The 26,918-nt window shown below is 32.2% G+C and overlaps 1 protein-coding gene and 2 pseudogenes across 1 annotated transcript; 2 read left to right on the top strand and 1 right to left on the bottom strand.

Annotated features, from left to right (window-relative positions):
- The first annotated feature begins 3,986 nt into the window (after window positions 1–3,986).
- Window positions 3,987–5,693, top strand: LOC123923997 (geranylgeranyl pyrophosphate synthase, chloroplastic-like). Its single transcript, XM_045976751.1, has one exon. It carries the CDS (start codon window positions 4,332–4,334, stop codon window positions 5,445–5,447), a length of 1,116 nt encoding a protein of 371 aa, XP_045832707.1. The 5' UTR covers window positions 3,987–4,331; the 3' UTR covers window positions 5,448–5,693.
- Window positions 5,694–13,514: 7,821 nt separating this feature from the next.
- LOC123922795 lies at window positions 13,515–17,903 on the bottom strand (annotated as a pseudogene).
- A 3,058-nt stretch (window positions 17,904–20,961) lies between these two features.
- On the top strand, window positions 20,962–23,044 carry LOC123923593 (annotated as a pseudogene).
- Window positions 23,045–26,918: the final 3,874 nt, after the last annotated feature.

Below are 26,918 nucleotides of genomic sequence, written 5' to 3'. Positions count from 1 at the left end.
TCGAAATCAAAACACTCACGAGGAATCACAAAGGATGTTCCTAGGAGAGACTAACAATAGATGCCATTGCAGCAGTGTCATCAGACGGAAGGAGGCAGCGCGGCGGCGGCTGATGTAGTTTTTTTTTTTTTTGGTTTAATTTTGGGCGGCGGCCATAACCGTTTTTTGACTAAAAATAAAGGATATTCATTCATTCAAACTGATAGAGTACATCGATGTAATACAAATTCAAATTTGCTAAAAACAAAAAGGATGGATCTGCAAACAAACTCACAGCATCCATGTTAATAGCATAAAACGGCAAATTACATAAGCCTACATATATGACTATATTGAAGTGTCTGGAATGTCCATGCCCCCAGATCTGCAGCGCTGATGACACAAAAGTCGACATTGGATAGATTTGTACTTGATCGGATCTAATCCTTCAACCTGAAACAAATGATCACCGCACAAAGACGGGAAAATAAAATACACCGCACAGAGACGGCACAACAGAATACACCGCACAAGGACGGGATAACAAATAACACAAAACCAAACAAATATGTGAAAAATCACACTTATTTAATAACGAGAAAGAAAAAATAATTTGGAGGGGTGATTTTAGGTCAAGATTTGACCTGAAATCACCCCTCTTTGATAAACTAAGAAGGAGAAAAACCGTTGTTAACACAAAAAATTGTCTTTACATGCCACAAACCGTGTTCTTCTATGCCATGAATCTGTGTTCTTCTATGCCACGTGCTACATGACAAATGCAAAGATTTTTAACATTATCATTCTAAAAGGGTAGTGTAAGGTCAGTATAACTACCTCAATTTCAAATTAATACTACCTATTTCCCTAAGACTTAAATATGCAAAAGGTCCCTGCACTTACGGGTTATTTGAGTTTTAGTCCCTGTATTTTAAAATCCTTTCATTTTGCCACTGCACTTTCATTTTACTTTAAAAATGGTCCCTGAACCCATTTTTTGTTGAAGTGACACATTTTTTTATGATGTGTCAATTTTATTTACTTTTAAAAAATTACTTATTTAAGGGTATTTTGATCGATTCACTGCAACTCTAAAGTCCAGTCAACAGTGACAGATCATCAAAAATGTGTCATTTCAACAACAAAAAAAGGTCTGGGGACCATTTTTAAAGTAAAATGAAAGTGCAGTGACAAAATGAAATGTTTTTAAAATGCAGAGACTAAAACTCAAATGACTCTTAAGTGCAGGGACTTTTTGCATATTTAACCCTTTCCCTAAATATATGATCCTTTTGAGATTTTTTCCTCCCTTTTAATAAAATCATATTAAGATTTTCAATTGCATTTATTATTATTTTTATCAACATACCCCTATTTATCTTACACGTATTTCTTTGCAATCAATTGTAAATATTATGTTGAGTACATAAATCAACATTCCTTCTTTCTGGGTGGATGGGTAGCTCAACTGGTTAAGCTAGTTGAGCTAAGGGTTAAAGAGCAGGAGGTCCAGAGTTCAAATCATGGCAGAGAAAAAAAAAACTAACATAACATTGTAATACTAACACTAACATTGCTTATAAAAAAAAAATCATTCTTTCTTAAAGGATAAAATTATAAACACTATTAATTATTAACAAATTTAACACTATACTTGTTCAAAAACAAATTTAACACTATAGTACCAATATCCTTAATTCTTGTGAGTTAATCTACATAGACTTATAACTCGTTTGACCCAGATTTTTTTAGATCTTATGCAAAAAGTTTATGCAATTTTTATATATTATTATAAGTTTGTCAAGGTAGTTTATGATAAAATAGTTTATAAAATTACAATTTTCACGAACTTATAAAATAGCATAAAACCTAATTTATATTGCATAAGCTGTTTGCATAAACTCTAAAAAAAGTTGGGTCAAACGGACCCTTATATTTAGGACTTAATTGATATGCACCGACGGTGTAAAATAATTTTACACAGTCAACCAATACCAACCATGTTTTCCGCCACATCACCCCACTTCACCTCACTTTCTTGACATGACATGACAAAATGATGGTTATTTATTGGACGATCGTATAAAACTATTTTACACCGTCAGTATATATCAATTAAACTCTTATATTATTTAAGGAGTAAGTAGTAATTGTTTTCGGCAAAAGTAAAAATTTCAAATTAAGTGTCACTTTGTTATTCCAATACAATATTAATATTAATTAGTATTTGGGTTATGCTAACTTGATCTAAAGGCACTTGTAAATGATTCTACGAATAATAATTATGTCTTAAAAAAATTGAGAGATATAATGCACAATTTTAATACAATTTGGCTTTGTTTTATCTTAAGTAGGGGTGGCAAAGTGTACCGCCCGCCCCGTTTAGTCCTGCCAAAAAATGGGGCGAGTCGGGCTAATTTAGGTATCCAAACTCAAAACTCAAGGGCGCCCCATTTATTGGCGAGCCGTCCAGTCAGACTTTTTTTTTATAGTTTGATTTACTACATAATTTACAAAATTATTAATCAGTACAAAAGAGACCAACTAAAGATATTTTTTAACAACGAACAATAGAACTTCAATAAGCCCTAATGTCAATATCATATTCTTCAACAACATAAACAAAACAACTTAACTATAACACCAAAAACTGAAAATAAACACACATTAAAAGACTAAAATAATCCACTTGGTTCAAAAGCAAGAAAACCTAGTTTTAGAATTATATGCAATACATATCTATCTATCTATTTATATAAAAAGAAAGACCAATTTTTTATCAGTAAAGAGAAGGAAAAAAATATATAGTGGATTGAGCCGCCGAATGCACGTTTTTATAAAGGGAAAAAGAATTATATGTATTACCCAGTTTTCATTTTAAGTATTAACAAAATTGCAGGCAAAATCCGTCTCGCCAATGCACGTTTTTTAAGCGGACTAGGCGGGACGGGCCAATCTAAAGTATGGAGTCGAAAACCTCAGCCCGATTCGCAAAAAATGACGGGTCAAACGAGTCGGCCCGACAGGCCCAACTCGTTTTGCCACCCATAATCTTAAGTACTACCATATATGTTTTCTTCAAGACCTCAATGACATTGCAAATTATCTCAGTCCCAAAATCTAAGAAATGGCTCCGTTGCAATCTCATAATTGTTTCTCTGATTGATAATTATGGATACAATGTCAATAGCTCCAAATCATTGATATTCTTTGACGCACAATCAAATGGATGCAAGGTGGACACTAGAGTATATGTATCCACGTCATACCCATTTAATTTTACGGATAATTATCCGTATTTATGATGCGGAATTTTATCATATCATATCTATCATAAATATTTAGTTTTTCGGCTACGTTAGATACATGTGCAATTGCTATCCCTATCTATATGAGCCATGTCTTTGCGATGATAGCAAGAAGTATATGGAAAAGGCAAAATTTGCAATTATGGAAGAACAAATCGGAGACTGTTACACAAATGCTAGGCCACCTATAGGCTTTGTAAAATGCAACCTTGATACGACAACATGTATGACAGATAACAAGGTAGGCTCATAACTTGTATTTGTGATGAAAAAGGCAAATTTATTGTTGCCATGACAACCTACAAGGAAGGTGAATAGTCGCATCGGAAGCGGAAACTTGGAGTTTAAACCAATGTATTCATTGGACGGTTAGTTTGGGATATAACAAAATCTATCTTGAGATGGACTGCAAAATGATGGTGGATGATTTGAATAACATGAAACCTAATCGATCCGAATATAGTTCAATTATTCAAGACTATATGATCTTACTTAGTAACTATAACAACTTTATAGTTATTTTCACTAGACGTCAAGTAAATAGTAGCACTCATGCAATTATAAGAGCAATTTTATCTCATACTTTTCGCAATATTTTTGATGTAATTTTTTAATTATATTACTATACATTATTATGAATGAAATATTAGCCACACAAAATAAATGACATACCCAATGAAGCTGAATGAAGGCACACAATAAAAAAACACCCTACTAAAATCCCATAAACCCTATCTTGTCCATTACACATCACACTCACCTCATTGGTGGAAACATCTACTTATCTCACCTTACCCACACTTTTGTTTCCACTTTCCATTGCCACATTCTCTTCAATCTTCATTTTCATCTCACACAAAACACAAATAAAAAAACTCACATCACCACCAAGTACACTCCTTCTTAAAAAAACTACTATCACCACTTTTTTCAAATCAAATCTCACTATAAATAAGAGAATACACAATAGAATAAACAAAGGATAAGAAAGAACTTAAAAAAACACCTCTTAGAAACATAATCAAAAACATCAACAGAAACAACATGAGTACCATGAATCTTAACACATGTTTCATGTTCAATCAACTTACTATTACTGCTTCAACAACCACAACCAGATCCAGATCCAGATCCAGAATCTCATCTTTCTATTTTACCAAAATACCCATTTCAATTTCAACCATTAAACCAAAAACCCATAATCATAATCACCAATTTTCAGTCTCATCTTTGCTCACAAAACAAGAAACAATAGAAACTGAAGAAAAACCAGTTTTCAGTTTCAACACTTATATGATTGAAAAAGCGACTAGGGTTAACAAAGCCCTAGACGACGCCGTTTCGTTACGCGAACCGTTAAAAGTTCACGAAGCTATGCGATACTCACTCCTCGCCGGCGGAAAACGTGTCCGGCCGGTTCTCTGTTTAGCCGCCTGCGAACTCGTCGGCGGAACCGAATCCATGGCGATGCCAGCCGCTTGTGCTGTTGAAATGATTCACACCATGTCGTTAATCCACGACGATCTTCCTTGTATGGATAACGACGATCTCCGACGAGGTAAACCGACGAATCACAAAGTATTCGGTGAAGACGTGGCGGTTCTCGCCGGAGATGCGTTACTCGCTTTCGCCTTTGAGCATATCGCGGTGTCGACGAAAGGAGTTTCTCCGGCGAGAATTGTCCGTGCAATCGGAGAATTAGCGAAATCGATCGGCTCCGAAGGACTCGTAGCCGGTCAAGTTGTTGATATAAACTCAGAAGGTTTATCAGATGTTGGATTAGAGAGACTTGAATTCATTCATCTTCATAAAACTGCTGCTTTGTTAGAAGGTGCTGTTGTTCTTGGTGCAATTCTTGGTGGTGGTAGTGATGAAGATGTTGAAAAATTGAGAAAATTTGCTAGATATATAGGTTTATTGTTTCAGGTTGTTGATGATATTCTTGATGTTACAAAATCTTCACAGGAATTAGGTAAAACTGCTGGGAAAGATTTGGTAGCTGATAAAGTTACTTATCCAAAGCTTTTGGGAATTGAAAAATCTAAAGAATTTGCTGAGAAATTGAACAGTGATGCACAAGATCAGCTTTCTGGGTTTGATTCTAATAAATCTGCTCCTTTGATTGCTTTGGCTAATTACATTGCTTATAGGCAAAACTAAACTGGTTTAGTTTTTTGTAATGTTGAATTAAACAGTTTAGGGGTTTTAGATTTATGAAATTGTTTTATCTATTGGGGAATGTATAAAATAATTGTCCCATTCTTAATTTCCCCTTTCTATTTGCCTTTGTGTTCATTTTTGTTATAGTATATGAATTTGTAATTAAAATATTGTTGTATTATCCTTTGGTAAAAGTATACTTGCCTAATGAAACACGGACACGACACTGACATAACCGATTTTCTATCTCTGAATTGTTGATTATGTTGTTTGAATTGTTGATTATTGGTTAGTTGTTAGATTGGTTAGATATTAGGATGAATGCATGTGGCATATTAGGTTCAATTTAAACCCAACATTAGGGACCTGGATTCAATGCATTCAATTATCCATGCATTCATGCATTCATGCATTGTGAGTCTTTGGATGCAAATTTTGGTGGCCCAGGTTTAAAAATGAATGATTGTGATTAACCTGCAGTCAAAATTTGACTGCAGGGAATCCAATTCCCAACATTAGTTGGTAGTATTATGTTGTACCCTAACTGCACCGTAACAATATGAAAAATTGAATTAACTGAACGTAATCACATGTCAATGTTGGATACTGACATATGTCAGACACCGGACACACCTTCGATCAGTAGTGTTTGTGCTATAGAAATACTCGCAGTCTGTTTTTGTCTTTTTGAATTATGCAGATGAAATGTTTGTGTTAATACAGCAGTGGTTTCTGAAACTTGAAGGATGTGTCAAGTAATTTGTCTAAGCAAATTATGGTGGTGAGTTTAACTTGATCAAATAATGTTTCTTTGCGGGTGGTAAGTTTGTTCTTTATGTTACTATGATGTTTTGAATTTAACATCAGCATGTGTTTTATCTTTCAAAAAATAGAAAACATGTGGTTTAGTCAATAAAAAACATTAGCATTTGGAAAATGAGAACACTATTGAGAAGTATGAATATCAAATGTTGTTGAGTTTGAGTCATAATTGTGGTTTATAAATTTGAATATTTGACCCTGATGGCTTATAATTCTTGAATACTGTAGTTAAGGTTAGTTTGGACCTTATACTTGATTTGAATGTGGTACCAATGGTAACCTCTCTGTATTTTAATTCAGTCTCTCTTTGTCCAGACAAATTGTACCATTTCTGTCATTGTTCATTAATTAACGTCCGTCTCAGCCCTCCGGGTCCATCTTGTTTTTTAGATGATGTCAATTCTTTTTGGTCAATGCTCATCAGTACTTTTATATTCAGCAAATACAATTGGATCATGCTTGCCTCTAGAAAACAACTTTTTACAAATTTAAGGTTAGGGGTGGACATCCGTTCGGTTTTGGGCTCAAACCTCAAAATCAGTCGGACCCATGGTTGACATTATATAAACTCAATATCGAACTAATTACTTACTCGGTTTGGTCGGTTTTTGGTTTTCGGGTTGACTCGGTTTCAGTTCGGTTCAACGATTTTGACCATTTTTAAATTTATTTTTTTCTTAAATTTTTAATTAGTGCGATTTGTTTCAAATGTGTTTTTTTTTGTAGTTGTCCAACTTTGTTTTTGACTATAGTTGCACAAAATAAAAATATTGTTGTTTTTTAAGTTCCTGAATAAAAATATTATGGCAAATTCATAACAAAATTATATATTATGATTACGGTGAATATCATATTAAAAATTGATATTCATATTTCTTATTTTACAAATCCATAAGAAAAAATTATGATAAAATCACCACAAAATGATAAACAGAGATGAAAATTATACAAGTTCTTGGTGAAGATTACCAGATAAATAGAATTTGGGCTGATGATAATGCATATTTCAGCCAAGTGTAAGAAATAATAATATAATATTATAAATATAGTAACAATTTTGGTACGGGTTTGGTTTCATTTGGGGTCCAAACCTTACAACCACAATCCGTTCGTTTGAATCTTCAATATCCACGGTTTACAAATGTTCAACCCGCGGGTCCGTAAAAATCAAACCGAATATGCCTTTTCGGTTTGGGTCGATCGGTTAAAAATGGGTTGGATCGGTTGTGCCCAGCCCTATTTAAGGTATCGAATATAGTACTCATCCCGTCCCAAAATATAAGCAAAAGTTTGTCAACAAAAGTGAATATATTTGGTTCAAATCTTTAACCAAATACATCAAGTTTGTTTGACTCATTTTTACTTATATTTTGGGACGGAGAGTACATATTTCTAAACAAATTTTTTATTTATTAATATGCTTAACTAGTGTCACAATACAATTTTCTTTCTTTAAAATAAGTTAATTCTAGCATTTGACAAGACTAAACAGAGCCAGAGCCATAATTTATAAGGTCCAATACTTACAATTTTTTTTAATAGAATAATCATGTTTAATAATTTTTTCATGTTACCTCCTTTTTAACAAATAAAAATCTAAAAACTACTTAAATAGAAAGTTGTTTTGAGTAACTGAAAATCATTTTCTATAAATCTTCATTAAGGTAAACAAACACAAAATAAAAGAGTTTTTAAGCTCGAGATCAAGTTACTGGTAGACCGTAGATCATCTATGGTAGTTCATCAAACTCCTGTTGGGCAGTCTATCAAAAGTTTCCATCAATTTATTCCGTCTATTAAAATATCTCTTTAACAAAGCATCAAAAATCAAAATCAATAAAATGTATGTATATTATTATTACTCCATAAAAGACAGTTTTATTCGGTAAAGGCATCTATAGAGGGGGACCAAGTGATATTAGTAAGATAAGCTGTGATCGTAGAATATATCTGCTGTTTGGAGCACTATGCTATGCTAATCTCTGCACATCACATGGCTGATGGCTCCTGCTACCACGATATCCATAACTTATGTGAAGCACCTTGTCTAGGGTGGGCATAAAAACTAAAAAGTTGAATCGAATTGTCGAATCAAACCAAACCAAAAAATAATTTTAACTATAACTAACGGTTTTGAAACTAAATTGAAACAGTTTGGTTCGGTTTATGATTATCAGTTTGATTAGGTTCCCTTTAATGGTTCGGTTCAGTTTAATAGTTCAGATTAATTTTTGTTTTTAAAAAAAATCTTAATATTCGATCTAGATTGGATTTTTAAATTCTTTTCAGCGGTACTAATAATAACAATGCAATTAAAATCAATTTAATTAAGTTTGAAATAGTAAATTTTAATTCTTTAAAAGTTAATTATGGTTCGATTCAGAACCATATAACCGAACCATTTCAACAATTCGATTTAGTTCATAAGACGAATAGTTTGATTCGGTTCGGTTACTGTAAATTTTAATAACAATTCAATTTGGTTTTCCTCTCAAACCAAATCCTCTAGCTTCAAGGTTGGCACTAACGACAATACCATTATCATTATGTAGCATCCTGGACTGGGTATAACATTTTTGGTACGCCCGTGAATCATAGAGGACCACAACATATTCCATACCTATGTTATGTTCCAGTTTACTCAACTCCTTATCGGGTGAGGGTTGTCTCCGGCAGGGACGGACCTAAGTGTGGTCTTGTGTGGGCTTGAGCCCCCACTATGTTTGCAATTTCAGTATATTTATGGATCACAATGACAACATTTTACATATTCACAATTAAAATGATTGTTTTCCCTATAAAAAAATAACTCTCACCGCAAATCCATTCATCTCATGATTGTTTATTTATTTATATAGAGGGGCATTTTTATCTACATTGATGAGAAAATCAATATTAAAACCCGTAGGATATTTATTTTTATTAAAAATGAATTGTTTTTTTTTTTACTAAATTAAAAATGAATTGTTATACATGCTTAATGCTATAAATTTATATAAATATATTGCCCCCACAACTTAAAGTTTCTGCGTCCGTCCCCGGTCTCCGGTGTGTTTCTCACTGGATATTCTCACGTGTGCTCATCCATCCATTGATTCAATTTATTAATAAATACAATTATAAGTGGTGAAAAAAATAAAGGGTGAAGATTTGACTAACAAAAAACTTCACGGGAGAGAATCTTTTCCCACTCATTTCCACATAAAATAAACATATAAATCTTGGTGATGACACTAGTTAAAATATGATTTTAGTCCATATAATAATAATAATAATAATAATAATAATAATAATAATAATAATAATAATAATAATAATAATAATAATAATAATAATAATTTGTAGGCTTAGCTTCTGTAAGTCTTTGTTTGCTATAAATCTCTACAAATTCAAAACGATTGTAATGGGAGTAAAACTTGTTTGTTGGATTTTACCATACTTGTGTGAATCACATGATGCTTAGTGTGTGGCTCTAGACTACCGTAAGTATCCATCCTTCATGAACGACATCTCTGATCGTTTAACACACGTTTTGACTCAATAATACTCATGTTTCACTTGACAAAAAAAACTCATGTTTCATGTTTATCAAAATTGGCATAAGACGTGTTTATAAAGATTGAGAGCAAACAAATGATGGGGATCAAAAGACACTTCTAAATTATTGGAGAGAATTTAAATTCGAATCTTAAGTTAAAAAATTTTTGTTGGACTTTTCTTACTTTTTCGGTTGAACTCTGAATTATTAGTCCCCTTTCTCAAAGTGATTAATGAGCTATGTCAAAAGATAAATTGTTTGGAAAAACTTAAGTTCAAGTATATAGTGGAACAATTCATAATCAGATTTTACCGACGAAATTTAAATTGTTAGATCAATCTTTCTCTAAAATCGAAAGGCCGAGGCTCTATTTGGTAAAAAATAGCGGATGGACTTATAGCGAATAACTTATAAGTCAACTTTTAGCTTATAGCGTATAAGCTAGCTGAATGAATTTGTAGTATTTGATAAAATTAGTGGTTAAACTAGCTTATAAGTATGAGATGACATAAAAAAAGATGTTTTTAATTAATATTTAATTTTTCAAGTAAAATGACAAGGGTAAAATTGGAAGAAAAAATGATAAGCTATAAGATATAAGTTATTTGAAATAGCGTTGAAAAGTTTTGAAAAATGTTTGGTATATTGCACATTGATTATGAATTATTAAGAAAGTTAGATAACATTGGTCCTACAATCCTTTAAATTTTGTATTTATAATAGTTAGGTGGCTTATTATTATTATTATTATTATTATTATTATTATTATTATTATTATTATTATTATTATTATTATTATTATTATTATTATTATTATTATTATTATTATTATTATTTGTAATAAATAGGTTCTTTAAATTATATAACAATTACAAACATTTTCCAAAAAAGTTAATTATTTTTTTATCTGATAAAGTTGAAACCTAAGTAATCTTCTCCAAATTGCAATTGAAATTCTTATCTTCTTATTTCAATCTTTCATCTCGTGTCTGAATTTAGGGTTTCTGCATTTTCGATTTGGGGGAAAAAGAACTGATATAATCACTTTCAAATTGGGGGAGAAGAGTTTTTGCGTTTCTTTAAAATAATGCGCTTTCTAGTTTTCATTATCAGACTTTTTTTTAACCTTTTTGGAACGACAAACGTTAAATAGGGCAACATTGTAACCATTATATAACTTTTTTTGACAGGAACCGTTATATAACTTTTTTTTTGTGACACAACCGTTATATAACTTAAAAACCTATTTATTAGACGAAAAACATAAAAGACCTAATTGTTCCAAATAAGAATTTTTTTTGAAGAACCAAATAAGAAATTTACAGGACCAATATTTTGCCAAAAATTTATTTTTAGTATTCAGGGTGCGTTTGATTCGTAAAACAGCAATACTGGATAGAACAAAACAGTATAGAACATAACAAGATAATACAGGACATGACAAAACTATACTGGAGAGATATATGAAGATAATATTTTTATATTCGAAAATAAAATGGATATTTTCATATTTTTTATAGTTGTACTGTGCACAAAAAATTGTCCCGTGATTCAGTGAGGGACAAAAAATCTTGTTTTTGTCCTGTCTCTTGCTACTTAATTTTTCCAGTCTCATAACCAATTTAAAATCAAACAGGATACAACAAAAGTTGTTCTGTTCAATCCCCTGTTTTTTAGTAGATCAAACGCATAATTTAGGAAAAATAGAAGTTATTTTGTGTTTATCAACCATAATAAATAATCTACTTAAAATACATTTTTTAAATAAACTACCAAGGTTGCGCTTCACCTTACTTATTTTCTACCTCTCTACTTTTTTTTTAAGAGAAGTGGAACCAAACACAATTTTGATAAAGCTTTAAGTTGTTATTATTAGTTTTTTTTTGTTATTATTAGGATAACTATCAGTTATTATCTTTACTAGTCTTTGTTATTATTATTATTATTATTATTTTTGTATATGTTTATCCAAATATTGTTTACATCGCTTTTTAATTTTGTTATTATTAAGATAATTATCTTTTAAAAATCACGTCTCTACATTGTATAATATTTTTTTATTAAAAAAACATGAATTTTTCATAAGCCTATTATTTATGACAAATTTGTATTTTATTTTTTATAATTTCATAATTTATAACAACATTTAACATTATATGTTAAATTATATGTTAATGACATGAGGAAAAATAATAATAAACATATATGCATTAGAAATTTGATCATATTAAAATGGAGTAGTATTATTAAAGGAGGGAAATGTAGGCTTCAATAAGAAGAAATGAAATTTAAGCGGTAAACATTTCTCTAATACTAGAAATTCGACCCGTGCGGCGCACGGATTTAATTAGCCTAATATGTAACAAAAAAATTATAATATTAAAAGGTATTTTAAAAAAACTTTATTGTAAGCAAAGAATGCAAGTTTGATTCCACGTTAGACAAATTTTTTATTTAATTTAAAACTGCAATAAAAAGAGATGGAAAATGAGCGGGAAAGAGATTAGGTTTAGGGTTAGCGTATCAGAATAAGTTTAGAATATATAAGAAAAGATTATAAATGCATTTAATATTAGGTTAACATATTAGGATGACAAAATTACACTGCAGGTCCTTTATCTTATTTTTCTGTAACACTTTGGTCATTTATTTTTATTTTTTTAACATTTTGGTCCTTTATCTTTTATTTGCAACACTTTGGTTCTTATCTTATTTATTTATAAAAAATAAAGGATTATAAATGATTTAAGTTTAGGGTTAGCTTATCAGAATAAGCTTAGAATATAAGAGATAAGAGAAGATTATAAATGCATTTAATATTAAGTTAACATATTAGGATTTTTAACTTTAATTACAATTGAAGCACATGCTCTAGTGGTTGAAAAATTTTATTGTAAACAAATGATGCGGGTTCGATTCCCACTATAGACAATTTTATTTTATTTTATATAAGACTGCAATAAAAAGAGAGGGAAAATGATTAGGTTTAGGGTTAGCTTATCAGAATAAGCTTAGAATATAAGAGATAAGAGAAGATTATAAATGTATTTAATATTAAGTTAACATATTATGATTTTTAACTTTAATCACAATTGAAGCATATGCTTTAGTGGTTGAAAAACTTTATTGTAAGCAGATGATGTATGTTCAATTTCCATTGTAGACAAATTAATTTTTTTTATATATAAAACAACAATAAAAAGAGAGGAAAAATGATTAGGTTTATGGTTAGCTTATCGGAATAAGCTTAGAATATATAAGAGATATCTTGTATAAGAAGGGGGAAGAGCGTATATATAAGTGAAATTTTACTTTTTAGGTTCATCGTAAAACTAATGTATTTGGACAACATTAAGAGAAGGCTAATGTTACTTGTAGCGAAAAAGTTCTTGCAAAACATCATGACATAGTGGTGCTGAAGATGGCATTTTCAACTTTTCATCCATCCACTCATGTTTTCAACTAAATAAGAATTTGAGCAACGATTATTTAATGAAATGAGCGGAGGTTATTTGAGTAAAAAAAAGAATTTGACGCTCATAAATGTTTCACTATGATTTCGTGATAATTTTGTTAGCTTGAAATAGCACTTCCCATAAGAGAATATGAGAGTGTGATTTAAACATCTCTCAAGATAAGGGAGTGCAATACTCTATTTTTTTTCTTTCTTTCACCAAAACTATCTTCATCAATGAGAAACATCAATATGAATGAACAAGAGGGGTTGTTTTTTATTGTGTTCCATAGAACAAAAGTCACACCCTAAGTTGCTTAGTTTGAATGAATAAGAATGACGCTAGAAATCACAACAAAATGCAGCTTATAAGAAAACGCTGCTCCTCTTTAATTTTATGAGTACAGTTTCTCTACTGCATCCAGCGCTCTGCGGCAAAGAAGTTGCTGCGAAATCAAAACTCTAACATATAATTGCTGCTTGTCCTAGTACTCCAGAATTATTCTCCTGAATCCTGTAATAAAACCAGAAGTGATATGGAAGTAAATAATTGTTGCATAGCAAAGCAAAGTGCAGCTAAACAAGAGCTTGTAAAAATTAAATAACTTAGTCTCGAGGAGGAAAACTCACAATAATTGTTGTCTCAAAGAACTGATCCTTGGGGCTCAAACAAAAATTGCTTGCACAGTACACCAACTCTGCGGCGTTGAAGTTAAACAATTTATCAGTTATGTCATGAACACAACTAGAGGCTGTCTTCAATTTGGAAATAAGGATGAGCATTGGACAATGTTAAACAAAATAGTTTATTGATGAAAAGAAATATGAGCATTATAGAACATGCTATAAGGAGTCATGTTAAAACCTATCAAAGAGGGAAATCAATTATAGCTGAGATGTCACTGCTTCAATCTTGGTACAAAGCCATCAATCTCACTTGAAGCCCTTGGTACAAGCTATCATTGAAGAATTTAAACCATGTTACAAATGTTTGATACAACCAATGCATTGAAACAAACTCATTAAAATATAAATATATATAGACAAAAAGAGTACCTAACATATTTGAAGTTGTTGTTTTTCTTTTTCACCCGTTCCCCAAGGGTAAAACTTTTAATGGACTTGGTTGCAGGTTGTGCAGTGTTGGGGGAGTCCGGGGAGCTCGAGAGAAATATCGGGTCAAACTCAAATGCTCCAAGACCACAAGAGAGGGAGGCGCCATATCTCAACTAAGTCACCTCTCTTATAAATCCAACATTCTTTCCGGTCATAGTCAATGTGACACTTAATCACTCACACTTGAAACCCAACATGCAAAAACAGGGGTGACCGAATGGAATTAAAAATTAAGTTAGTGTTAGACTTATATTATTGTACTTTGATGTTACTAATGAAAATAACAATATTAATTAATGATGACATATAATAAGGAAGAAACAAAGAAAAGAATCATTTTAGAGACTCACCTGGACATGAAAATCATGTGATCAATTCACCATCTATAATTATGGAGGGAATGTGAGCAATCTTACGCCACTCTTTCCCTTGCTTTCTCCGAAAACTTGCTTCCAGTAATGGACAATGAGTTATACTTAGTACTAAAAGAGAGGAAGGCAATCCTTTTTTTGGCAACAACTTGAGTTTGGGAGCGTTAACGATCTCAAGGTTTTGGAGAGAAGTGAGATGTTGAAGCCACTTCCAATCAATGCTTTTATCACTAAGACCACAAATGCATAGTGTCATGAGATATGCAGGTAGGAGTGGCACCACAAACGCGTTCACAGTATCATCACCTTTAATTCGCTACACTGACAGATATTTAAGACGATTCCAAGTTGGCTCAGTTTTCCGCGAAATCCCTCCAACAGATCCAACAGTCAATTCCCGTAAACTGATAGGCAAATCATCTATAACAAAAGATTGAAGATTTGGTAGATTATCAATTGCCATTTCTTGAAGGTCAGTTAGAGTGTTCATTGCTTCAGGTAGTGAACGAAGCTTCGCACACTTCCACACTGCAATATAAACGAGGTTTGGAGTAGCCAATCCACCCGAGGGAAATGACTCGAATTCATTGCAATCCCATATTTTGATGCTTCTAAAAAATGAGAGACTCTTTTCTGACGCTCCTGCAATTAATATGGATTTCAGATTTTTACAACCCTCAATAAACAAACTCTTGAGGACAGGGAGAGCGCCCAAGGTAAATGATATCATTGAATTACAGCTATAAGATATTTGCAATTCCTCAAGCGATGTGTAATTGTGCAAGTATTCTTGAGGAAGGAACTCTAGATTCTCACAATTATTTATTGTGAGAAATTTCAAGGCTTTTGGTAGACCAAATGTTGGGAAAGACGTCAGAGATGGAAAGCCGTCTATGGTCATTTGTCGAAGAGAATTCAAAGGGAACATCAGTTGGTTGAATAAATGATCTGATGATTGCATCAGTAGAGGACATTCTCTTAACTCAAGTTTAATTAAGTAAGGAAATTTATCAGGTAAGTTTCCTACTCTTCTGTTCCACAATCCCATTCTAAAGCTAACTCATCTATCTGTTCTTTCATCTTCATATTGGCTTGATCTGCTTCAAAGGGGTCACTAACATTTTGTAGCTGGGAGATAGAAAGTTTTCCATGTAGGTGGGGAAATTTTCCAAGCTCCACAAGCTTCAATCCATGATTGTCATTGCTGACCACAAAATTAGACAAAGTTTGGAGATTTTCTAGTTTGGCTATTTGTACCGGCATCTCCCTTAGTGCAGTGTCACTAACATCAAGGTGGCGGAGATTAACCAACTTCCAAATGTCCTCTGGCAATTCAATGAGCCTTCTACAGCCTGCCAACAACAAGAACTGCAGATTGTAAAGCTTGCATGTTTCAATAGCCAACCTTGCAATCTTAGTGTGAGAAAGATTTAAGTATTGCAGGTATAACAAATCTCCAATAGAGTTGGGAATCTCAGTGATACTCTTGTAGTTTGACAAAGACAGCACGCGTAATTGTTTCATTGATGGCAGCAAGTCATGTACTACCTTGTTTGAAAGAAAACAAAGAGGCAAATTTTCTTGTAATGGTAATGCTAGAAAGGTACGTAGATCTTTTAGTCCATACAATTTAGAAAATTTAGTATATGAGTCATGTATCCCTCTATTGTATGATAAGGTACGTACCCGATCATGTAGCTCATGTTCGTCTTCGTCCATATTGATACAATATGAAGATGAAACCTCTGTAGCTAAATCATGGACGAGGTTATGCATTTCAAAGTTTGCTTCCTCATCACCAATAGATCGTCGATGTATCAACGACCTTGATACTAGTACATCAAAGTATTCTTCTCCAACTTTTTCCTGGTCAGTGGACGATTCTACTAAGCCTTCTGCAATCCACAATTGAACTACCAATTTTTTTTCTATGATGGACTTCTTCGGAAAAATTGAACAATATTCAAAGAATCGTTTTAAAGGATCTGAAAGATAGTGGTAGCTCAATTGCATAAAAGGTTGCACGTCATGATCAGTCAATACCAAAATGTCACTTTCGAGCACAAAATTCCAGTAATTTCGGCACAATTTGGCGCGAAGAATATCCCCAAGTGCTATTGCAGCAAATGGTGATCCGTAACATTTTTTTGCAATTTCTCTGCCAATTTCTTCTAGATTGGATCGTTGTTGGTCGTTACATGCTCCAAATGCATGTCTCGCAAGTAAAGACCAGCAATCTTCAATTTCCAAAGGTCTCAAGTAGTGGATAGAAATAATGGTTTGCATGGATGGCACAAAAGTTTGCATGGATAGTGCAACTTCTTCATCCTGTGTTGTGACGATTATCTTGCTTCCTGTTTCGCAAACTTTTGAGAAATTCAGTAGTAATGTCATGATAGATTTTGCATCCTGTAGCTCATCCAATACTAGCAAAATTTTTGGGTAAACGGTATTCACGTCACTTGTGTCATTTCTGTTTGCATTCAAGTCATCAAGAATGGTTTCCAGAACAATCAAATCATCAAAATGGACTGAGACATGTGCCCACACTTTTAACTCAAATTTATTATATACTTCGGGATCATTGTAAAGAAGTTTAGCAAGGGTTGTTTTACCAATCCCTTCAATGCCAACAATTGAAATCATTCCTATTTTACTATCACCACAATCAGTAGACAACAAAAGATGTTTAAGTTTCTTTAAATCAGCTTCTCTTCCATAAATAGAAGATTCATCATCCAAAATAGAACTTGTAGGAGTTTCACGCGAAACACTTTTGGATCGAGAACTATCAAATTCACCCAGAACCAGTGCTCGTGAAGTCAAGAATTCTAATCTTTCAATTAATTTTTGAAATTCAGAATTATTCACTCCATTATATAGTTTGAAAGGAGTAGAAAGATTTTTCAACACCTGAGAAGTAGATTTTTCTCCTCAGCGTAACCAGATATACTTTCAAGATTCAGCATTGTTTTCTTGAGGTTTTCCAAGTGTGAAACATCAAGCTTCGTTCTCGCGAAGTTGTTGAGGAACTCAGTAGAATCAAGCCTGTCTAACAACACCTTGACAGAAGTTAAAAATGAGGGGAGTTGTATAGAAGATTCATCAGCTGCTAGATCATAACTTGTAGTACAAGTTTCAGCTCCTGAAGTCATGACATGAACTCTAATCTTTCAATTGATTTTTGCAATCTATAATTAATCAACAGTTTGAAATGAGAAGTAGTAGTTAAGGTTTCTTCCACTTTGCAGCTTTCAGTGTCGATTTCGTCAAGCAAAATGTCAATATGAAAGACATTATATGTGAACAAATTTGGCCATTGCACTAGTACTGCAGCATGTTTGTAGGTGATCAGATGCTCAAATATAGCTTGTTGTTTCATCAATGTTGTCTTCAGCTTTTTCAAGAGTGAAACATCAAGCTTTGTTGTCCGGAATCCGTCAACGAACTGGCTAGAAACAAGCCTTTTTAACAACATACTCAGATGATCCAAGTGTGAGAAGAGTTTTTCTTTTTCAATACCCTCCATTAGTTTCTAAATTTGTACGAAGAAAAACAAGAGCTATAGAAGAAATCGCAACAAAATTCAAGAGTGGAAAGAAAGAAATGAAGGGTTATCAAGTGGATAAGAAAAGTTTGTTCTCTATGATTAGGGGGTTGTTGGTTGAACATCATTCCATCAGGCTCCGGAGAAGGGTGTCCATATAAAATATATTTAATCGTAATAGAAAAAGGGTCTAATAATATTTTATTTTAATTTTTATAATAACAATATTATTATTATTATTATTATTATTATTATTATTATTATTATTATTATTATTATTATTATTATTATTATATCTACATTTGATTTACTTTGTTGGTTAAAATTATAGATCAAAACCTCCGTGAGGAGCAACCCGTTTCTAAGGTTTTGGGGGCCTATGGGCGACCTTAAAATTTGGGTCTAACTATTAAATAGTATAAAAAAATTGAATTGCTAATACACATTGAATTTTTTATTTAATATCAAAATACTCATACAAAACAATTCCTACAAGCATTATGAAAAGTCCACACCAAAACTGATGTATATATTCTCTTTATATATAATAATATAGATATGGATTCATGACTCTGTTGCTATATTTATAGAGCTAAATTGTAATAAATATATATTTCTAAATCATATATATTTATAAAAGAAGCAAATCTTAAAAGATTCTAAACAAAATTATTTTTTTTGATACATTCAAAACAAAAATATAAACAATAACCTCTAACAATTTATTATTTGTAAATATAATTTTTTTTGAAAATATTTTTATTTGTAAATATAATTGTAATATATATTAAAATCTTCACAAGATATTTAGACATATTATTTTAAATTTTCACAAGAATTTTGATATTTATTTATTTTATATTATTGACATATATAATATATGTACCCCTAAAAAAAATTTGGGGGCCTAATAGGCCGTCACCCTCCTCACCCCCCCTAAGATACGGCACTGATGAGGAGAAGAATCCAATATGTTCTCACATAGTTGGTAATGGTTGAACTCACGCCTGTTGAGGACAAAATCCTTATTTGATGTTTTAAAGATAACAAACATATTAATTAATTTTAATTATGATTATCTTGTTATCTACTAATGTGTTTTGTGAGAAATGTTTCAACGATAATGATATCATCTGTCAACGGTAACGTTTTGGATGAGCAACCAATGGACAAGCAAAACATATAAGCAATGAGTAGAAACAAAAGAAGCATCTTAAAGTCTTGACTTAAATGATGAAGTGCTTCACAAAGATATTATTCCTTTGCCTCATCAAAAGTGGTAGTATTTTAAGGAAACACATATGTAAGGAATATGCCAAACATGACATAAATTGAATCATGGGCCATAAAGCCTTTTTGGACTAAAGTAAATAAAAGCCCCTTTGGACAAACAAAGGAAGCTTCCATCAATGATTGATGAAGATTTGAATTTCAAATGAAAGCCACATCATACAATGATGGCTTGGACGAAAATTGGCCAACAAGGTGAAGTCACACCATAAGCCAAGTTGTAGCATGTCTCATTCTCTTCAAGGGAACATAGAGGGGACAAGGAAACAACAAAGGACAATGAGTCACCAAAACAAAGTACAATAATTACATGATATTTTTTCCCACTTGCATACATGTTGTCCAACCCTAAATTAGGAAAGATTCCTTCTTATGGACATATATGGGCCACGTAAATGCAGTGGTTGTCATTGGATTAAAAGTGTAGTGCAGATTGCCATAACGGTAATGTTACTGAAGCAACGATAACGCACTATTCACAGCAAATTGACAGCACAACATTGTGACATGTCAAGTTGGATTTGAAATTCAAATCCCTCTCTCATACGCTCCTCCAAGGTTATATTTGCCTATAAATACAATGGAGCTACATGAAGAGAAGATTAAGAGTTTGCAAAAAGAATCAAATCATATACTTAGTTGAAGCAAAAATCAACAAGTAATAAACTCTTCAAAAGCAAAGCAAAGCATCAAAGATATATCATAAATTTGTGAAAAACAAATAGACAAAGCTTGCTATTATCAATCTCTCACTTGAGTTGATTTAACCCATATTCCCCACAAATATTGTAACCCTCTCAAGTCTTTCTTTTATGTTAGATTGAGTGTTTGTGAGAAAGTCTTTTCGAGTGAAGAAAAGCATTTGTGTGAAAGTCTTTTCGAGTGAAGAAAAGCATTTGTGTAAAAGTCTTTTCGAGTGAAGAAAAGCAGTTTGTATTGATCCAGTTGTGATCAAGTTTTTGATGCGAAGCAGAAGGTTCTGATCTGAGCATTTATAGTGGACAATCTCACAAGGACTGTGAGGACTGGACTAGCCCAAGTTGGGTGAACCAGGATAACTTTTGTGTGTTTTTCTCTTGGACTCTAAAATCCTTAAAACATACTAAACTAACTAACTGAGTAATACCAGAGTGCTCTGGGCCTTAAACATTTACTTATTCAGCAACTAACTCAGTATTTATTTTGTTCATTTATATATTGTTTATTTTATTGTTGCTAACTATATTTCTTTGTTAATTGTTAACTAACCAATTAAAAGAAATATTGTCTTGAGTTATTTTAAACTCACATAAAATAATTTTAAAAAGGGTCACAATTCAAACCCCCCCTTTCTTGTGACATTTATTGCTACTTCAATTGGTATCAGAGCCTGTCTCTACAGGTTTATACACTTAACAAGTGTTAGAGGAAAAAGATTCAGGAAGAAAAATGTCAAAAGAAAGATACATTCCAGAAGGAGGATCTGCTTCAAGACCACCTTTGTTCACTGGAAAAAATTACTATTTTTGGAAAAACAAAATGCAATTGTTTTTAAAATCTCAAGAAGTAGGAATGTGGCGCATAGTCACAGAAGGAAATTATGTTCCTACTGTAACTTCTGCTGAGGGAGTCATTTCAGACAAACCTGAAGATGCATGGACAACTGCAGAACAACAAAAGGTACTCCTAAACTCTAAAGCTCATTTATTTCTATCCTGTGCTCTAAGCATGGAAGAAAGTGAAAGAGTAGATGAATGTGATACTGCTAAAAAGGTTTGGGACACTTTACAAGTTCATCATGAAGGAACTAGTCATGTAAAAGAAACAAGAATAGACATAGGAACTAATAAATTTGAAACTTTTGAAATGATTGAAAACGAAACTATTGATGAAATGTTTTCAAGATTTACTACTATCATAAATGAATTAAGATCACTTGGAAAAACTTTTTCAACTAATGATAGAATTAGAAAACTTTTAAGATGTCTTCCAGTCACTTGGAGACCAATGGTTACTGCCATTACTCAAACTAAAGATTTGAAAACACTTCCCATAGAAGATCTTATTGGTACTTTAAAAGCTCAGGAAGTTATTCTTCAAGGAGATAAACCTTTAAAAAAGGAAAAAACCATTGCTTTAAAAGCTTCTCAAAAAGATATAAGTTTTTTAGAAGATGACTCTAAGGAATTAGAATCTACCCAAGAAGAGGCAGAAGGAGAACTAGCTCTCATTTCTGGCAAAATCCAACGTATGTTAAGAAGAAGAGATCAAATTAGAAGAAACTTTTCTTCAGGAAAAGATATGCAGAAAAATGACTTTGACAAAAGTCAAGTGACCTGCTTTGGTTGCAACAAACTTGGACATTACAAATCAGAATGTCCCTTAAACAAATCACCCAGAAATTTTCCCTTCAAGAAAAAATCCATGTTAGCTACCTGGGATGATGATGATGAATTTGAAACAAATAAAGAAGAAGAAGAAGCCAACATCTGTCTAATGGCAGATTCAGAAAATGATGAGGTATTTCTCTTTGACAAAACTCATCCTTATGAAGAATTAGAAACTAATTTTGATAGTTTATTACATGATTCTGAATTCTTATCCAAACAATGTTTTTTGTTACAAAAAGAAGTTTCTGAACTAAAAGAAGAAAAGAAAAAACTTCAAATTGACATTCTTAATGTTGAGAAAATTAACAAAGACTTAATTGAGTCAAAAGAAAAACATGTTTGCTCTAGTGTTTTATCTAAGAAAATAGATGAAAATGTTGTGTTGAAAAATGAAATAAAAGAACTGAGAAATGATCTCACTGGGTTTATAAAATCAACTGAAACTTTTCAAAACATTATGGGATCACAATCTCAAGCTCTTAACAAAAATGGCTTAGGTTTTAATGAAGTTAAAAACAAAATTTTTGAAAATGTTCTTTTACCAGCAAACAGAGAGTCTAAGTTGAGATGTTCATTTTGTAACAAAAATGGTCATCATGAATCAATTTGCTATCAAAAAGAAAGTTATGAAAGTTTTTTCTATGAACCAAAACGTTATCGTCACTTGGAGAGAAAAAATAAACATTGTTCATTTTGCAAAAACTTTGGGCATCTTGAAAAAGAATGCTATTTTAAAAATAAACAAATTGTGAAAACTAACCCTCAAGGACCCAAGTCATTATGGGCACCTAAACGAAAATTTCAAAATACAGGGATACTATCAAGGTGCAAAGAAAAAGCCATGGTTTTTGGACAGTGGCTGTTCAAAACACATGACAGGAGATAAAAGGTGTTTTCTCTCCTTCATTAAAAAGGAAGGAGGGTCAGTTACGTTTGGTAATAATAATACTGCACAAATAAAAGGAAAAGGTATTATAGGTAATAATGATTCTGCAAAAATTGAAGATGTTCAATATGTAGAAGGTCTAAAACATAATTTACTTAGTATCAGTCAATTGAAGTTATTTTTAAACCAAATATTTGTGAAGTCAAACAAACTTCATCAGGAAAAGTTTTCTTTTCCGGATCAAGAAAGAAAAATTTGTATGTTTTATACTTAGATGACATTCCAGCTGAATCATGTTTTATGTCTATCGAAAAAGATAAATGGATTTGGCACAAAAGAGCTGGTCATATAAGCATGAAAACAATTTCAAAATTATCTCAACTTGATCTAGTAAGAGGTCTTCCAAAAATCAAGTTTGACAAAGATAAAATCTGTGAAGCTTGTGTAAGAGGAAAACAAGTCAAAAGTAGTTTTTATCCAAAAGATTTTATTTCAACTAAAAAACCTCTAGAACTACTTCACATTGATTTATTTGGTCCTGTCAACACCACTAGTCTTGGTGGAAAACAATATGGTTTTGTTATAGTTGATGATTTCTCCAGATACACATGGGTTTTGTTTTTGAAAAATAAAGATGAATCTTGTGATGCTTTCAAAAACTTTTGTAAACTTGTTCAAAATGAACAAAGCTCAAATATCATCTCTGTCAGAAGTGATCATGGAGGAGAATTTGAAAATTCATCTTTCAAATCATTCTTTGATGAAAATGGTATTTCTCATAATTTTTCTTGTGCAAGAACTCCTCAGCAAAATGGAGTTGTTGAAAGAAAAAATAGAACTTTACAAGAAATGGCAAGAACAATGTTAAATGAATCAAATGTTGAAAAATATTTTTGGGCTGAAGCCATAAGTACTTCTTGCTATATTTTAAATAGAGTTTCAATAAGAAAAATTCTAGACAAAACTCCATATGAACTTTGGAAAAATAGAAAACCAAACATATCATATTTTCATATTTTTGGATGTTTTTGTTATATCTTAAACACAAAAGATAATCTTGGTAAATTTGATTCAAAATCAGATAAAGCTATTTTCTTAGGTTATGCTACTAATTCTAAAGGATATAGAATTTATAACTTGAAAACTCAAACCATGGAAATAAGCATGAATATTATCTTTGATGAATTTGATGATCTTATAATGCCATCAATTGATGATGAGCAAGAAAGACTAACTTCTCAGGTTGTTCCAAATCAAAAGAAAGAAGATGATCCTCTTCTTCCTCCAAAAACATTGAGAATTGTTGGGAATCATCCTCAAGATCAAATCATTGGAAGTTCCACTGATGGAATAAGAACAAGACTATCATTCAAAGACAATGATAACAACATGGCAATGATCTCTCAGATAGAGCCAAAATCCATTGGCGAAGCCATTATTGATAAGTCATGGGTAGAAGCAATGAGAGAAGAACTTCTTCAGTTTGAGAAAAATCAAGTATGGTTACTTGTTCCATCTCCTACAGATCACTCAATCATAGGAACAAGATGGGTTTTTAGAAACAAGCTAGATGAAGAAGGTAAGGTTATTAGAAACAAGGCAAGACTTGTTGCTCAAGGATATAACCAGCAAGAAGGTATTGATTACGATGAAACTTTTGCTCCAGTTGCCAGGTTAGAAGCAATAAGAATTCTTTTAGCATATGCATCACATAAAAATATTAAATTATTTCAAATGGATGTTAAAAGTGCTTTTTTAAATGGTTTTCTAAATGAAGAGGTTTATGTTCATCAACCTCCTGGTTTTGAAAATGAAAAGAAAAAAGATCATGTGTTCAAACTTTCAAAAGCTTTGTATGGTCTAAAACAAGCTCCAAGAGCTTGGTATGACAGATTAAGTGCATTCTTAATCAAGAACAATTTTTCTAGAGGAAAAATTGACACAACTCTTTTTACAAAAATTGATAAATTGGATTTATTAATTGTTCAAGTCTATGTTGATGATATTATTTTTGGATCAACAAATGAAAAATTATGTGAAGATTTTTCCCATCTCATGCAAAATGAATTTGAGATGAGCATGATGGGAGAACTGAGATATTTTCTTGGTTTACAAATTAAACAAGAAATAAATGGAATTTTTATTTGTCAAGAAAAATATATTAAAGATCTTCTCAAAAAATATAAAATGAATGAAGCCAAAATTATGGCAACTCCCATGCATCCATCTACAAATTTGGATAAAGATGAGGAAGGAAAAATTGTTCCTGAAAAGGAATATAGAGGTATGATTGGATCTCTATTGTACTTAATTGCAAGTAGACCAGACATAGTTTTTGCAGTAGGTTTATGTGCACGTTTTCAAACTTCTCCTAGAGAATCGCACCTAACTGCTGTTAAAAGAATTTTCAGATATCTTGTCGGTACTACTAATCTTGGTCTTTGGTATAGCAAAGATTCTATTTTTGATTTAATAGCTTATTGTGACGCTGACTACGCTGGAGACAAAATTGAAAGAAAAAGTACAAGTGGTGCATGCCAATTTCTTGGAAAAGCACTCATAAGCTGGTCATGCAGAAAACAAAACACGATAGCATTATCTACCACTGAAGCTGAATATGTGTCAGCTGCAAGCTGTTGCTCTCAAGTTCTCTGGATTAAAAATCAGCTTGAGGATTTCTCAATAAGGTACGAAAATGTACCTATTTATTGTGATAATACTAGTGCAATTAATTTGTCAAAAAATCCCATTCAACATTCAAGATCCAAGCATATTGAGATAAAACATCATTTTATTAGGGATCATGTTAATAAAAAGGAAATTGAACTAATTTTTGTTGACACAAAAAATCAACTAGCTGATATCTTCACTAAACCCTTAGTAGAAGATCGTTTTAATGAGTTAAAAGTTAAATTAAAAATAATTCAAAATCCCATTAAAAGCTAGTAATCCAGAAATATCTAAGGTGAATTAAAAATTTATCATTTAATAAAATGACAACCCATTAATGATTTCCTTTCTTATTAAAAACTTTTCATCTAACTTACTTTATTAAGTATCTGAAAAGGGATATCTTTTCAAAGATATCACATCTAATCACTCCCTCCCTCGGTTACTTAAACCAACTCCCACCATCACTCCTCATTCATCAACTCTTCCTCTTCTCACTTCAACCGAGTTCATCATCCTCTCCAAACCCTTCTTCTTCCTTAATCTTCCTCTCCATCACAATCATGAGAACCAAACAAACAGCCAGACGCGCACCACCATTCAACCGTTCACCACCACGATTCCGCAACCCTTCACCACCTCCATCTTCATCGTTACCCTTAAACTTGAAACCCTTAAGAACCTTGTTTCCTCCTTACTATGATCAACCACCACCAAATCCAGCTCAAACACCACTAAATCAAAATCAAACTCCACCACATCTCAAGCCAAAATCAAAGAAAAAACCTTCTTTTTCTGCTCCTCCTCGCCGTTCCCAAAGGTTGAAAGAAAACTTTGCAAATCAACAAACTCAGAGCAATGTTGAAAAAATCTACATAAATGTTGATTCAACTGATGAAGAAGAAAGTGATGAGGAAGAAACTTTCGTTCCTCCATCATCCAAATCTAACTCTAACCCTTCATCAAAATCCTCAAGCGAGGAAACTAAGTCAGATTCCACCATTCCAACTCAAACTCAAACTAAAAAGGGAAAAGAGAAAGTCTGTGAAACTTCCTCTAAGCCGAAACAGAGATTGGAAAAGAAAAAATCTGTGAATGCTATGTTTCAAGATGAAACACCAATGTACTCATCAGAAGCTGAAGAAAAGATTTTTCAAGAAAAATGGAGAACCAAGCCAATAGCACCAGGACGGTTTTTCAATTTTGAAGCTCTTCAATCACATCCTCTTGAGATAAAAGCCTACACTGACTTTCAAGGTTGGTCCTCTTTTCTATCTCTTAAAGAAACCTATTACCCTAGGTTAGTTCAAGCCTTTTACTTTAAGGCTAAGTGTGATCGTGAAAATTGCACCATTAAAACCATTGTTAAGGGAGTAGATTTTGAACTTAACCCTGATGTTATTGCTGA

This window comes from Trifolium pratense, linkage group LG4 (genome assembly GCF_020283565.1).
Source record: "Trifolium pratense cultivar HEN17-A07 linkage group LG4, ARS_RC_1.1, whole genome shotgun sequence".
NCBI lineage: Eukaryota > Viridiplantae > Streptophyta > Magnoliopsida > Fabales > Fabaceae > Trifolium > Trifolium pratense.
Note: the sequence above shows the minus strand (reverse complement) of the source record. Positions and strands in the feature narration are given on the sequence as shown.

Coding starts and splice junctions, on each gene's coding strand:
- LOC123923997 (XM_045976751.1), top strand. CDS start 4,332: ATGAGTACCATGAATCTTAACACATGTTTCATGTTCAATCAACTTACT.